Source organism: Mustela nigripes, chromosome X, assembly GCF_022355385.1.
Source record: "Mustela nigripes isolate SB6536 chromosome X, MUSNIG.SB6536, whole genome shotgun sequence".
In the NCBI taxonomy this organism is placed as follows: Eukaryota; Metazoa; Chordata; class Mammalia; order Carnivora; family Mustelidae; genus Mustela; species Mustela nigripes.
Genome location: NC_081575.1, coordinates 39,522,672 through 39,539,258, shown reverse-complemented (window position 1 = coordinate 39,539,258; position 16,587 = coordinate 39,522,672). Strand labels below are relative to the sequence as shown.

At 39.0% G+C, this 16,587-nt stretch overlaps 1 protein-coding gene across 1 annotated transcript in view; it reads left to right on the top strand.

Annotated features, from left to right (window-relative positions):
- Positions 1-2,520: 2,520 nt before the first annotated feature.
- VSIG1 (V-set and immunoglobulin domain containing 1) overlaps positions 2,521-16,587 on the top strand; it is a gene marked incomplete at its 5' end in the record, with an annotated part of 110,521 nt that continues 96,454 nt past the window's right edge. The window contains one exon of the mRNA XM_059385197.1: positions 2,521-2,551. Coding sequence (XP_059241180.1) covers positions 2,521-2,551 — 31 coding nt within the window. The remainder of the gene's footprint in view (positions 2,552-16,587) is intronic.

Genomic DNA, 16,587 nt, shown 5'->3' with positions numbered 1-16,587 from the left:
TTTATTTATTTGACAGAGATCACAAGTTGGCAGAGAGAGAGGAGGAAGCAGGCTCCCTACTGAGCAGAGAGCCCAATGTGGGGCTTGATCCCAGGACCCTGAGATCATGACTTGAGCCGAAGGCAGAGGCTTTAATCCACTGAGCCACCCAGGTGCCTCCACTTATAACTTTTGACCCTCCAAAAGCTTAACTGCTAATAGCCTGCTTTTGACTGGAAGCCAAATCATGAACAGTTGATTGACACATACTCTGTATGTGATATGTTTTATATATGTATTGTTACAAGAAAGTAAGCTGGGGAAAAGATGTTAACTAAGAAAATCACGAGGAAGGGAAAATACATTTATAGCACTGGAGTATATTTATTAAAAAATTGGTGTTTAAGTGAACCCATGATTTCAAACCTGTGTTCAGGGGCCAACTGTATTGAGATTTATTTTAAGGAATTGACTCATAAGGATTAGGATGGCTGTCAAGTTCAATATTTGCAAGGTAGGCCAACATGCCAGAGACACAGGGAAAAGCTCATATTACATTTCAAGTCTGAAGGCATTCTGCTGGGAGAATTCTCTCCTCTTCCCCAGGGAGGTCAGTCTGTTTCTATAAAAACTTTCAACTGATTAGGTGAGGCCAACCCAAGTTATGGAGGGTAAATTACTCAAAGTCTACTGATTTAAATGTTAATCTCATCTAAAAAGTACCTTCCCAGATACATCTAGAATAATTTTGACCAAATATCTAGATGTATAACCTAGCCAATATGACACAATTAACTATCACTAACATATCAATATATATGTGGGTTTATTTATATTTTTTAAAGTAGACTTCATACCCAGTGTGGAGCCCAATTCAGGCTTTTAACTCATGACTCTGAGATCAAGACCTGAACAAAGATCAAGAGTCAGATGCTTAGCCAACTGAGCCACCCAGGCACCCCTATGTGTGGGGTTTTAAAAGCAAAAGCTCTTTAACATTGAAGTTTTCTAAAATCTACTTTGAAACCCCTTTTTTACCCCACCAAAATACCTCTTTTTAAAATTCTAAATTGAGGAGATATAGACATGTGTACCTATGAGCCTTCTGGAAGGCTAAGGTTGGAGCCTGGTTAACTCAAGAGAAAATTGAGGACTCAAAGATTATAATATATATCATAGAAATTCCTGAAAGTAATGGGAAAAAAAGTTGATCGGTTTCAAGAAATTGTGCTATTTAATATGGAGAAACAAAGATTGAGAAGACAGGAAGATTGGTAAAAAACCACTCTTCATCCCAAAGAAGGAATATTACATGGTTGATGATGGTGGGCTGGGTCTCTAGGATGGAAAATTTATAAATAATGGACTTTTAGATCTTTTGACTATAAAGCTTATTAAAGATATACCATTTCCCCCATAGGATTTGAAAGAAGCTCTGAGATAGAATTTTAAATTTATGTTGTGTACAATTGTGTAATGAAGTGCCCAACACTGGAATCATTTAAAAATGCCAGATGAGCCCAGGAAAAGGTAGGAGGCCACTGTGGGCTGGAGACCTCAGGAGGTGGCTTTGTAAAGGAGGTGTGCCAGGAGCTGGAACTTGAAGGAAGACTAGGAAAACAGAAAACTTAGACAGCAGTGGCTGATTTTTCTTCTTTTTCTCTTGGTAGCTTGAGCACATGTTACCTACCAGATGCTAGCTGTATGGAGCTCTCTTCTTTCTTGCATGTGAGTCAGACTTTAAAAGAGCTGTTTGCGTTTGCCAATGCTGTAGGGGACACAGGAGTACAGCTTCTCTGTGAAGGTCTGCAGCATGCAAAGGCTATTCTCCAGAATCTTGTGTAAGTGTCTGATTATCCTTGTTCTCACAGACCTTGGCACTTGAGGTTCAGTAGGACTCTATGGTTAACAGCCGCCCTGGTATCCCCATTCCTTCAGACTTTCTGAATGTTCCCTTTCTGCAGCTAGCTGTGAGTCCCTTGCCCAAGTCCTGAGCTCCACCTGGCGCCTGACAAGGCTGCTTCTAATTAATAACAAAATTGAAGATTTGGGACTGAAATTGCTGTGCAAAGGATTAAAACAGCCTGACTGTCAGTTAAAGGATCTGGCGTAAGTATCATGGACTATAGCCTCAGGCAGAATTTCTTGATGTTTCAGCAAATCTTAAAATTAAATGAGTATTTTTTGGCCTGGTGATTGAATCTCCAAGGAAGCAATAAATGAAGAACCAAATAATAAATGTTTCCCACTCCACAATCTCTGCTTGGTCCTGGCCCAAGGGATTTTTTTAAACACGATACTCTGAGTTTCTACTGTGTTTTTCTAGTGCGCAAACAGAATTCCTAAAGTAACTCCGTGCAGATGAACTGATGCCAGCCTTCTCTGCTTTATTTCCTGGCAGACTGTGGACCTGCCACCTGACTGGAGAGTTTTGTCAGGATCTGTGCAATGTGCTCTACACTAATGAGTACTTAAGAGACCTTGACCTCAGTGATAATGCCTCAGGGGATGAGGGCATGCAGGTGCGATGTGAAGGGCTGAAAGACCCCTCCTGCAAACTGCAGACCTTGTGGTAAGTGCACAGCAACTCTTTGGTCCCTGGGCTCTCATTCCCAGCTCTGTATGAAATGGAGGTTCATTGTGGAACTCGGGGTAAAACTGATTTCTTTCTTGAATCCACAATTCTTCATAAGTTATCACACTGTCATCTCACAGTTGTGTGCTGTGGAGCCCTTGTCTCTGTTAACAGAAATGAAACCTAACATTGCTAGACCTAAGTGGAAACCACCTTAAGATTTTGGAATGCAAATGCTGTGTGATGCACTGATTCAGCCAATATGTAAACTACAGACATTCTAGTAAGTTACTATGGTGAGTGGGAGGGAGGTAGAAGGAAGGGGGTCAAGAAAGACATGTTGGGTTTGATCATAGCCCATCGAAGTGAGGAAAGAAGAAAAACTGAGGGCAAGCCATGCCTAGGCAAAATATCAGAGTAAGTGAAATGAGAAGTAGGCCTCCTCCTTGGACACAGGGACAGGGCTCAAGGCAGAGAACAGGCAGCACTGGACAGCACTGGATCTCACTACTATGAGAAGCAGCATGGCATAGGAAAAAGAGTACCATATCTAGATTCTGTTAGGTCTGGCTTAAATACTGGGTTTAGCATTCACTAGCTATATGACCATGCTTACTTAACCTCCCTGAACTTTAGTATCCATGTCTGTAAAAGGGAGCTAATACTAGTACCTGGCTATCTGGTGTTAACAGGAGTCTTGAATGAAGTGAAATGTTAATTATAAATGTACCAATTACAACCATTGGCACATAGGTGGTACTCCATAAGTGTTAGATTCTTTCCCTTTTACTCTTCTTATACTTGCCAGGGATCTTAAATATTTACATTTGAGAGTTTTCAAGACTCAAGGAAATGAAGCTGTAATGATGCAGTTATATGAAGCGGAGGTCTTGATTCTTTCTGGTCAATGCCCATCTGCCAGCTCAGCAGGCTGGCATGACACACAAAGTCACTCTTAATTAGGATACAGCTATGCTGTGTTGGCAGCTAACCAGTGACCAAATGGCCATTCATTTCTGGCATTCAGAACTGGAACACATAGTGGAAAATAAAGGCCGAGTGCAAAAATTCCACATTTCAAAGCCAATTTGACATATTGAAGTGTAAATGAAAACAACATAAAGGCCTGATTACAAATCTGGCTGAAACAGAAGCTGGTTCTCTACTAGCAAAGTGAAGTGTGTTAGTTTCAAAGGCTTGAAAGCACGGTGATTACTGCCCAGAAAGAGAGAATCATTCACAACACGATGAGCCTCAGAGATTTAGGGACCTCCATTCCATGGTGTCTTTCTCAAAAGAGGTGACTGCAGTCTATGTTGTCAACAGGTTGGAATAAGCTTAATGAACAATCCTAGTGTTTTTTCAAGTACTGAGTAATTTAATGTGGTAGCACTCCGTAGTGTGTATGCTTCAGCAAAGGTCTTAAGTGGCAGTGACGAGAAATTATTTTAGGATGGGATGCCATTATTTGCTTTCTATTGTAAATTATTACACTGTTTCCTGTATTTCTTGCTCTTTGCCTTTTAACCAATGTGCTTCCATTCTGTTTTGGGGGCATCCTTCAAACCCTTATAATTTGTCAGCCGACAAGTTGATAACAATGTGCAGTAATGGCTCAGAATACAAAATAAAGGACATACATGCACACACACTCACAGAATAGACACCATTCACTTACCTCAAATCAATTTTGATTTTTAGAGTATATGTAAGATAAACAACACTGTAATTAATGGAAATATTTACTTACCAAGCAAGGTAAAAGGAAATTATGGATGATTTAATGTTGTGGTGGGATTGAAAGGGGGTATAATTCCAGGAGATCCTTCTAAAAGGGGGGGTCTCAGCTGTTAATTACAAAGACTGGAGGAAGAAGGTTATTTTCTAAGAGCTCCTTGGGTGTGGGGCTGAATCTTTTTCCTCATTGTATTCTCTCCTGACCCATAATGTTCCTGGCTTAGCTTTGCATATATAAATACATACAGAAGACCAGTTAGTAATTTAGAGCATCTGGAGGCAAGGAAAGGGGACAGTTAATGACATGTTCAATAAAGGCTACGTGTCTAGACATTCAGGTCAAGGAACAAAAGAGGCTGTGGCCTTAGAGTGGCAGAGCTCATCTTCATTCATTCCACAGGTACTTGCTAAATATCTGCTATGTGCTAGACACATGTGCCGGGTGCTAGGAGACAAGAGTGAATAAGACACAAGACATAGTCTATGCTCTTCAGGGGCCAGGGGGTTTAGTGGTAGAGATAGGCACATAAACTGAAGAATATAATAGGGTGATCATGTGGTCTTAAGAGAGTCCTGGCAGGAGACAACTCACCCAGTCCAAGAGGGTCAGGGAAAGCTTCTTGGAGGAAAGACTACCTGAGTTAAGTCTCAGGACTATTGCCTGGAGAAATGAGGGTAAGGATAAAGAAGGGTGGCCCATGCTCAGGAAATAGCTTGAACTAGGTAGCCAGACAATAAACTGCATGGTTTATGATAATTGATGGGGAAAGGGATGGGAAGGAATTTGCTCTTGGTGGAGCATAAAGTACAAAACAGAACGTGTCAAGAAGTGAGACTGGGAGGTGGGGTAGGCAAGGCCTTGTATGCCATCTGTGGTTAGTAAAACCTGTTAGCAGAGCTCTGAGTGCCAACTCAGTCATTGCTCTCTTTCTCTCGTATACTCTAGTAGTAGTGCCTTTTGAGTCCTCTCTTCACCTTTTCAAAACTGGTCACTATGATAGAGCCAGTTTTTTCCCCTGCTTCTCTGTTTCTCACTGCCACAGGGGGCTGATGTTAAGAACGGACCCTAACCAGTCCCACAGAAATTTGGTTACTAGACACTGATATGCTGTCTGGTCTGGATCCCTGCTAGCCCTGCAGTGCCATCATACTGGGGCTCTGAGATTACAAATCCATTAATCCACATGCAAACATGCAGCCATTGTTCTCTAAAGTATTGCATGTGTCAGGGTGGTTGGGTCTAGAGGAACTTCTGGAATCAGCCACAGGTGTATATATATATAGGAGACCTGCCCTTGTCCCACAAAGGTGTGGGTAGGCCCCTGAGTTGAGTCAGGGTCCCCACTTGAACCTTTTTCTTTCTTCAAGATAATTTTATTTTATTGGCCTGTTACCTTTCCCAGGCACTGGACCTTGGATAAAGGTCCTTGATGTATGTCCCTAATTCTAAATTTGGAAAGAAAGTGTTGAGAGTAACTGGTCTCTTAACTCCCAGAAGACCTCTGGGCTTCCTAAGCATATTGACTCACTTCTTCCCAACAGTGAGCTTTACACATCAAGAGGTTAGACAGCTTTTGCTACTCAAAAAAAAAAAAAATTCTCAAGGTCTTGTTACACTTCCATGACATTAAATGTCTACTTACCCTATAATTCTATAATTACCAAGGTTACTCATTTTACTTTGCTAAGTAAAGATTAGCTTCTATGCACTAAAAACTAAAATCTTTATCTCAATGCACACTTGAAAGAGCTTGTACCTTCTTTTGTAGTCAGTGGGTTTTAACTGTGGAAATACATGTGAGGCTTGAAGTGCCTGCTGGACACTGTAGGAAGTTTTCTAGTAGCTGGGCAGTTGGATATAGGAGCATGCCCTGGAGATGATAGCTGAAGCCATGACAATGAATGAGATCCTCTAGGGAGAGTGAGAAGAGAAGAACCTCTGAGGAACATCTCTGGGGAATTAGCCCTGGGCAATACCAACTTTTAAGAGGTGGGTATGGAAAGGAAAGCCCAGGAGAGAAATGATGTTCTGGAAGCTATGGGAAAAGTGAGTTTCAATGAAGAATTGCTCAACAGTGTCAAATGCAGCAGAGGGCCAAAAGGATGAGTGCTGAAACCTATATCCATTGGATTTAGTCATTAGGAGGCCATAGGTGATTCTGCCGAGGGCTGTATCAGTGGTGTGGTGGGGCTGCAAACCAGACTGCCATGACTTGAAGAGACTGGAGATGAGGAAGGGGAGAAGGAGCAGAGACTAGAAGTTCGCAAAAAGGGGACAGCTGGGAGGCTCAGTTGGCTAAACATCTGTCTTTGGCTTAGGTCATGATCTCAGGGTCCTAGGATCAGGCTCCCTGCTGTGGGAAGTCTGTTCCCCTTGCTTGTGCTCGCTCACTCACTCTCATAGACAAACAAAAAAATAAATGAATTTGTGAAAAGGAGGAGAGATGTGGGGCTGTAGCTGGGAGGACTTGTGGAACTGCAGGAAGGAGGGAGTTGTTCTTTTTCCTTCTTGGATTTGTTGAGGATAGGGAGATGTATAGGCTGAATGAAAGGAGCCAGTAGAGAGGAAGAGGTTACATATACAGGAGCAGGAACTAATGGGCTAATGCAGGAGGGCCTTGGACAAAGGCAGTGTGGGACGAGAGTGAGAGTCCAAGAGGAAGCAAAGCATTTTCTCAAGGAGAGCAGCCAAGGCTGAGGGAGGAGGTAGCTGGCTGAGCGGGTGAAGTAACTGAGTGGTGCTGGGAGCAAGTAGAATGGGAGTCTTATCCCCGAGGACAGGAAAACTAGTGAAGGCATCTGTTGGCTTGACTTGACACAGGACTTTTCATTTTTCATAGCATTGACACAGATCATTTACGTGAAGAAACATTCAGAAAGATGGATGCTTTAAAAATGAACAAGCCTGGGGTGCATGGGTGGCTCAGTGGGTTAAGCCTCTGTCTTCAGCTCGGGTCATGATCTCAGGGTCCTGGGATCGGGCCCTGCATTGGGCTCTCTGCTTGGCGGGGAGCCTGCTTCCCTCTCTCTTTCTGCCTGCCTCTCTGCCTACTTGTGATCTCTCTCTCTGTCAAGTATATAAATAAAATCTTAAAAAAAAAAAAAAAAGAACAAGCCTGGAATCACCTGGTAGTTTCCAAGGAGAGCCCCTGAATCGGCTGCCTATAGACCCCCACCCCCTAATCTGGCACCATCTTTAATAGTTGTGCAATATTCTTGTTCAAATCCTGTTAATCATTGCTGAGGACCCTAGTGTGAATCAAGTGGCAGTGATAGCTATTTGTTACATAGAATCATCCACTAAGTAGGATGTGAAAGGCAGATGCACTTTAGTTCAAATGTTTTCAGCAATAATACCTTACATTCATATATTGTGTTATAAAGTTTACTTTGTTTCCACAGAAATCCTCAAAGGTAAGAAGATGAGGCTCAGAGGGGTTGTGACTAGCTGTGGGTCACACTGCTCATTAGTGAGAAAACTGGGACTGGAATCTAGCCAGGATTTACAATGCCCAGACCAGGCAGGGAAACAATAGAAAAAAAGATGTGAGTGAGTCAACTTGAAGAAAGAAGATACTTGAAATGACTAAAGGGCAAGAGGGTACATGAACACATGTTCTGTCTTATGGTGCTGATTTTAAGTAAAACTATAATTCACGAGAGAGAGAGAGAGAGAGGAATGAGTCAGGTTGATAGGGAAAGGCTTCCTGGAAGTGCAACTTGATGTGGGCCTTGAGAATGAGCAGAACTGAGACAGGGGAGATAGATTGCCTCAAGGCTGTAAGACTGTAGGCAACAGGGCTATGTCTGTGAGCAGCTCACTAAAAGTGCCTAGCCAAATGTTGGCAGTAGGTTTCCCTGAGCTGCAGCAGTATCTGTGCCCTAGGCTCCTAAGGGTGCTCTCCAGTTCCCAGGTTCAGCTCCCTTTCTGAACTTTTAATACCTACTTCATGTGTTTGTTCTTATTCATGCACTCCTATAGCTAACTCCCTCCTCACCCCTGGCAGCATATCACATAGCCTAGCACGACTCCTACAGGACCCCATTCTTCTCTCTCTGCCTAGCTTCCACAGAACACCAGATGAGACGAGTGGAGGGAGGGAATGCCAGGCAAAGAAAACAGCACGAAGTCCATGAAATAGGTGAACGTGGTGTGGGCTGGACAGAAAGGTAGGCTGACTTGATTAAGGTGTAGCGTTGTCTCTGGAAGCTACTTGACTAGCGCTGGGACCCTAAATAAGTCACACAGACTCTTACAGTTTCTATTTTCTCATCTTCAAAATGGGGGTAAATTGACATTAACCTTGCAGGGCGGTTGTTCCCAACATGGTGCCAACACACGCACAGTAGGTACTGGAATGGTGGCTATTTGTAGGAGGGTATAAATGCAATATAACAGCTGTGTTTGAGCTCCCAGATTTTCCTGCTGTGTAGTCAGCGTTAACTGTGCATTTGAACGAAATGTGTGTGCCAGAGATAGTAAAGCTAACAGGAGAAGGGACACGTAGTGAGTAGTTACTGGAAGTGAGAGGTCCAGCTGTTCCATGTCCTCATCCATCATCACGTGTTGTTCCTGGCTACCCTGGGAGATGATAACTTTCAGTCAGGAGACCACATCTGGACTGAGAAGAATGGTCAAGACTTTGTTTAAGTTCTTTCCCTTTAGTTATTTAAGACTTATTTATTGAGAATTATTATGTGCCAGGTGTTGTGCTAAATCTTGGCTTTACAGAGACGAATATGCCTTTTCCTGTGCACATCCCCTGCCATCTTCTCTAACTGCCCTGGTCCCTCTATCAGTCTAGTAAACAAACATCTGGTAAAATTCAGTCACATTAAGAACTTAAGGATATAATATTGAATGAAAGATTGCAGAACTCTCTCTGTGTGTATGTTTGTGTGTGTCTTGTTTGTATCCAAAAATAAATATACATGTGTATGTATATGTCCAGAATATGTGTGGAGTAATGTATGCAATAAATTGCTAACTAGAGTTATCTCTGTCAAGAGGAATTTGATGAGCAGGAGCAGTGAGAGAAAAGGAATTTCTGTTTTTACCTATAACCCTCTGTTCTACTTGATGTTTTTACCATGTGCATGCATTAATTTAAAATTAATAAACTTGATATTAAAAATAAAACTGATTTATACCAAGAAGTTATTTTTCTTCTTTTCAAAATGTGACAATTTAGAATAAAATACAGGGCAGGCTTATATAAGCATGACAGAAGCCTAAAGGAAAAGAATACAAGATTTGACATCAAAATTAAAAAAAAAAAATCTTTACAAGAAAAATCCATAAATAAAATGAAAAGACTAGTGATTAGCTGGAAGAACATATTTGGCACACATATAAATAACAAATCTATGAAAAACAAAACATGACGGACTTCTACTTCCAGCAATGATGAAGTAACAGTGAATGGATTCATCTTCCCACATTAACAACTCAGAAATGGGCAAAATATATGAAATGGCCATTTTCAGATATTGGATAACAAGCAGAGTTGGTAAAACTAAAAAACAAACAGCAAGATGGTAGCTTTAAACAGAACCATATCAATAATCATATTAAAGTTAATGGTCTCACAGCAACCCAATTAAAAGGCTGAGATTGGTAGAATACAAAATTAAAAAAAAAAACCCACAACCATATGCTGGCTATAGGAAACCCACTTTAAATAAAAACACAAATAGGTTAAACAGAAAAGGTAGGGAAAAGATACACCATGTTAACACTGATTTTTAAAAAGCTGGAGTGACTATATTATTGGATAAAGCAGATTGCCAGCAAAGAATATTATCAGAAATACAGAGGGCTATTTTATAACAATAAAGTGGTTAATTTGTCATTAGGACATGACAAACCCAAAAATATATGAACCTAAATAACACATTCAAAATACATGAAGCAAAAACTGACTGAGCAAAGAAAAACAGACAAATCCACAATTTTAGAGACTTCAACATCTTTCTCACTAATTGACAAACCAAGGAGACAGAAAATAAGCAAAAATATGTAGATGATTTGAATAACACAAGTAATAAATTTGACCTAATTGACACCTACACAGCACTCAGCCCACCAACAACAGAAAACATATTCTTTACAAACCCACGTTGAACATTTACCAAGACAGACCATATCTCTGCTGTATAATAAGTCTCAATAAAGTTAAAGGATTCAAGTCATATGAAATGTGTTCTCTGACCACAACGGTGTTAAATTAAAAATCGGTAAAAGAAAGAGATATGGGAAATTCTCTGAATATTTGGAAAATAACATATTTCTAAATAATCTATCTCTCGAGAGTAAGTCTAAAAGAAAAATTTGAAAGTATTTTAAACTGAGTGATATGAAAATATGAGACATACAAATTTGTAGAATATAGCTAGAACAGTGCTTAGAGGGACATTTATAGCGCGAAACGACTATATTAGAAAACAAAGATCTTAAATCAATGACTTCAGCTTCCTCAATAAGAAACTTAAAAAAGAAAAATTTTAATTCAAAACAAGCAGAAGATATGAAATAATAAATATAAGAACGAATACACATATACTATATGATTCTGTTTTTTATAAAGTTCTAGAAAATTCAAAGTATTATAATATCAGAGTAGTGGTTACCCAGCAACAGAGTTGGGTAGAGGAAGGGATGCATTACAAAGGAGCACAAAAATATTTGGAGGTGATGGATATGTTCATTATCTTGTTTGTGGCGGTGATTTCAGTCAAAATTCATCAAATTTTTCTTTTTAAATATATTTAGCTTATTTTATGTGAATAGATATTTATTTAATAGAGCTGTAAACACACACATGCATATGTGTGTGCTCATACACACACACAGACACACACACACAAGCATGTCTGAAAGACTTATATAAGAAGATCAGTTGTTTGACCCCCTTCTTGTATGGATAAGGAACCTGGGGTCCAAAGAGGGCAAGATCACAGAGCAAATTCATAAGACTGGTATTAGAGTTTAAGTATCTTTAATCCATGTAGTGCTTTTCTTAGTATATCAAAGGCAGAAGTCAGATTAAAGGAATAAAGTAAATGGTGGATTTTCAATCATTTGTGGCATACCCCTGGGAAAGAGACATGGACATGGTGAAAAGGAGTGACTTCCCTAGGATTCTTTCAATGACATGCTGGAACTGGTTTGTACTGACTCATGAATATTGGTGGTTACATTTTCAGAAAGTTTGAAAGTCAGTTATTAAAGCCATTATTAGAAATTAAATGATATAAACTTGCAATTAAATAAATTTGTATTAAAATAATGATCATAAATATGCTGAACACACCACTTCCTAATTATTTTGCTACATTTTACTATCTGTGCTCTTGAGGTTTTCACTTCTGTTGTATGTTGGGCATCCTCACCAACATGTCATTTCCTGACTTGTTAATTTTAGTCATTCTGACTGGTGTAAGGTGGTATCTCATTGTGGTTTTGATTTATATTTCTCTGATGGCGAGTGACGTTGAGCACTTTTTCATGTGTCTATTGGCCATTTGGATGTCTTTTTTGCAGAAATGTCTGTTCATGTCTTCTGCCCATTTCTTGATTGGATTATGTGTTTTTGGGGTGTTGAGTTTGATAAGTTCTTTATAGATTTTGGATACTAGCCATTTATCTGATATGTCATTTGCAAATATCTTCTCCCATTCTGTTGGTTGTTTTTTTTTTTGGTTTTGTTAACTGTTTCCTTTGCTGTGCAAAAGCTTTTGATCTTGATGAAGTTACAATAGTTCATTTTTGCCCTTGCTTCCCTTGTCTTTGGCAATATTTCTAGGAAGAAGTTGCCATGGCTGAGGTCAAAGAGGTTACTGCCTGTGTTCTTCTCAAGAATTTTGATGGATTCCTGTCTCACATTGTGGTCTTTTATCCATTTTGAGTCTACTTTTTATGTGGTGTAAGGAAATGGCCCAGTTTCATTCTTCTGCATGTCACTGTCCAATTTTACCAACACCATTTGTTGAAGTGACTGTCTCTTTTCCATTGGACAGTCTTTCCTGCTTTGTCAAAGATTAGTTGACCATAGAGTTGAGGGTCTATTTCTGGCCTCTCTATTCTGTTCCATTGATCACATATATGTTTCTTTTTGTGCCAGCACCATACTGTCTTGACGATTACAGCTTTGTAATAGAGTTTGAAGTCTGGAATTGTGATGCCGCCAACTTTGGCTTTCTTTTTCAACATTCCTTTGGCTATTCGGGGTCTTTTCTAGTTCCATATAAATTTGGGGATTATTTGTTCCATTTCTTTGAAAAAAATTGGTGGTATTTTGATAGGGATTGCATTAAATGTGTAGATTGCTTTGAGTAGCATAGACATTTTCACAATATTTGTTCTTGCAATCCATGAGCATGGAACACTTTTCCATTTCTTTGTGTCTTCCTCAATTTCTCTCATGAGTACTCTATAGTTTTCTGAGTATGGATTCTTTGCCTCTTTGGTTAGGTTTATTCCTAGGTATCTTATGGTTTGGGGTGCAGTTATAAATGGATTGACTCCTTAATTTCTCTTTCTTCTGTCTTGTTGTTGGTATATGGAAATGCAACTGATTTCTGTGCATTGATTTTATATCCTGACACTTTACTGAATTCCTTATGAGTTCTAGCAGTTTTGGAGTGGTGTCTTTTGGGTGTTCCACATAAAGTATCATATCATCTGCAAAAAGAGTTTGACTTCTTTGCTGATTTGGATGACTTTTATTTCTTTTTATTGTCTGATTGCTGAGGCTAGGACTTCTAGTACTATGTGGAATAACAGTGGTGATAGTGGATATCCTTGCTGTATTCCTGACCTTAGGGGAAAAGCTCTCAGTTTTTCCCCATTGAGAATGATATTCAGTGTGGGTTTTTCATAGATGGCTTTTTATGATACTGAGGTATGTTCCTGCTGTCCCTACCCTGTGAAGAATTTTGATCAAGAAAGGATGCTGTACTTTGTCAAATACTATTTCAGCATCTATTGAAAGTATGATATGGTTCTTGCTCTCTCTTTTATCAATGTATTGTATCACATTGATTGATTGTAGATGTTGAACCAACCTTGCAGCCCAGGAATAAATCCCACTTGGTCGTGATGAATAATCCTTTAAATGTACCATTGGATGAGAGAATTTTTGCATCTGTGTTCTTCAAGGATATTGGTCAGTAATTGTCCTTTTTGATGGGGTCTTTGTGTGATTTTAGGATCAAGGTAATGCTGGCCTCATAAAATGGGTTTGGAAGTTTCCCTTCCATTTTTATTTTTTGGAACAGTTTCAGGAGAATAGGTATTAATTCTTCTTTAAATGGTCTGGCCCTGGGCTCTTGTTTGTTGGGGGATTTTCAATGACTTCTTCAATCTCCTTATTAGTTATGGGTATGTTCAGGTTTTCTGTTTCTTCCTGGTTCAGTTTTGGTAGTTTAGTTTTGGTAGCTAGGAATGCACCTGTTTCTTCCAGATTGTCAAATTTGCTGGTATATACTTGCTTATAATATGTTCTTATAATTGTTTGTATTTCTTGTGTGTTGGTTGTGATCTTTCCTCTTTCATTCATGATTTTATTAATTTGGGTCCTTTCTCTTTTCTTTTTGATAAGTCTGGCCAGCAGTTTATCAATCTTATTAATTCTTTCAAAGAACCAGCTCCTAGTTTCTTTGATTTTTTCAACTGTTCTTTTGGTTTCTAGTTCATTGATTTCTGCTTTAATCTTTATTATTTCCCTTCTCCTGCTTGGTTTAGGCTTTCTTTGCTATTCTTTCTCCAACTTCTTTAGGTGTAGGGTTAAGCTGTGTACTTGAGGCCTTTCTTGTTTCTTGAGAAAGGTTTCTATTGCTCTATACTTTTCTCTCAGTACCACCTTTGCTGTATCCCAAAGATTTTGAACTGTTGTGTTTTCATTTTCATTTGTTTCTATGAATTTTAAAAATTCTTCTTTAATTTCCTAGTCACCTCATTCATTCTTAATAGGATGCTCTTTAGCCTCCATGCTGCTCATTTGAGTTCTTTCCAATTTTCCTCTTGTGGTTGAGTTCTAGTTTCAAAGCATTGTGGTCTGAAAATATGCAGGGAATGTTATCAATCCTTTGGTACCAGTTGAGACCTGATTTGTGACTCAGGATGTGATCTATTCTGGAGATTGTTCCATGTGAACTAGAGAAGAATGTGTATTCTATTGCTTTTGGACGGAATGTTCTAAATATATTGTGATGTCCCTCTGGTCCAGTGTATCATTTAAAGCCTTTATTCCCTTGCTAATCTTTTAATTAGATGATCTGTCCATTTCAGTGAGGGGGATGTTAAGGTCCCCTACTATTATTGTATTGTTGTTGATGTGTTTCTTTGATTTTGTTATTAATTGGTTTATATAATTGGCTGCTCCCATGTTAGGGGCATAGATATTTAAAATTCTTATATCTTCTTATTGGACAGACCCTTTGAGTATGATATAGTGTCCTTCCTCATCTCTTATTATAGTTTTTGGCTTAAAATAATTGATCTGATATAAGGTTTGCCACCCCAGCTTTCTTTTGATGTCCATTAGCATGGTAAATTGTTTTTTACCCTCTCACTTTAAATCTGGAAGTGTCTTTTGGTCTAAAATGAGTTTCTTGCAGACAGTATATCATGACTCTTGTCTTTTTATCCATTCTGATATGCTATGTCTTTTTATTGAGGCATTTGGCCCATTTACATTCAGGGTAACTATTGAAAGATATGAATTTAGTGTCATTGTATTTTCTGTAAGGTGACTGTTACTGAATATTGTCTCTGTTCCTTTCTGGTCTGTTACTTTTAGGCTCTCTCTTTGCCTAGAGGTCCCCTTTCAATATTTCCTTAGAGTTGGTTTGATGCTCACAAATTCTTTTAAATTTTGTTAGTCCTGGGAGCTTTTTATTTCTCCTTCTATTTTCAATGAACAGCCTAGCTAGATATAATATTCTTGGCTGCATATTTTTCTCATTTAGTGCTCTGAATATATCATACCAGTCCTTTCTGGCCTGCCAGGTCTCTGTGGATAGTTCTACTGCCAATCTAATATTTCTACCATTGTATGTCACAGACCTCTTGTCCAGAGCTGCTTTCAGGATTTTCTCTTTGTCTCTGAGACTTGTAAGTTTTACTATTATATGACAGGGTGTGGACCTATTTTATTTATTTTGAGGGTGGTTCTCTGTGCCTCCTGGATTTTGATGCTTATTCCCTTTGCCAAATTAGGGAACTTCTCTGTTATAATTTTCTCCAATATACCTTCCTCCCCTCTCTCTCTTTCTTCTTCTGGGATGCCAATTATTCTAATATTGTTTTGTCTTATGGTATCACTTATCTCTCGAATTCTTCTCTTGTGGTCTAGTAGTTGTTTATCTCTCTTTTTCTCAACTTCTTTATTCTCCATCATTTGGTCTTCTATATCACTAATTCTTTTTTCTGCCTCATTTATCCTTGTAAGAGCCTCCATTTTTAATTGCACCTTATTAATAGCTTTTTAAAAATTTCATCTTTATTCTTTTATTTCTCCAAAAAGGGATTTTATTTTTCCAGAAAGGGATTCTCTATTATCTTCCATGCTTTCTTCAAGTCCAGCTAACACCTTGATAATCATCATTCTGAACTCTAGTTCTAACATATTAGTAATTTCCATATTGTTTAGGTTCCTAGTCATAGGTACTACCTCTTTTTTTTTTAAAGATTTTATTTATTTATTTGACAGACAGAAATCACCAATAGGCAGAGAGGGAAGCAAATAGAGAGGGGGAAGCAGGCTCCCTGCTGAGCAGAGAGCCCAACACGGGGCTCAATCCCAGGACCCTGGGATCATGACCTGAGCCGAAGGCAGAGGCTTTAACCCACTGAGCCACCCAGGTGCCCCAGGTACTACCTCTTGTTCTTCTTTCTGTGGGAGTTTTCCTGCCTTGTCATTTTATCCAGATAAGAAGAGATGAATGAGAGAACAAAATACTAAAAAGTAGCAATGACCCCAGAAAAATACACACTAACCAAATCAGAAGAAACCTGTAACCAGGGGGAGAAGAAAAGGGGAAAAAAGAAAAAAAAACTTGTGAATAGAACAGAACCACACACTTGATTTTGGGTGTATTTTGGTGTATTAGAAGAAACTACCTCCCAAAATTTTAAAGAAAGAAAAAAAATATATAAATATATATACACACACACAAAAATAAGGGTAAACAGGATAAAGGGTAAGATTCCAAAAAAGGAATTGGTAAGAAGTTGGTTGAAAAACATCAATAAAAGAAAGAACAAGAACCATATGATACTCTCAATAGATGCT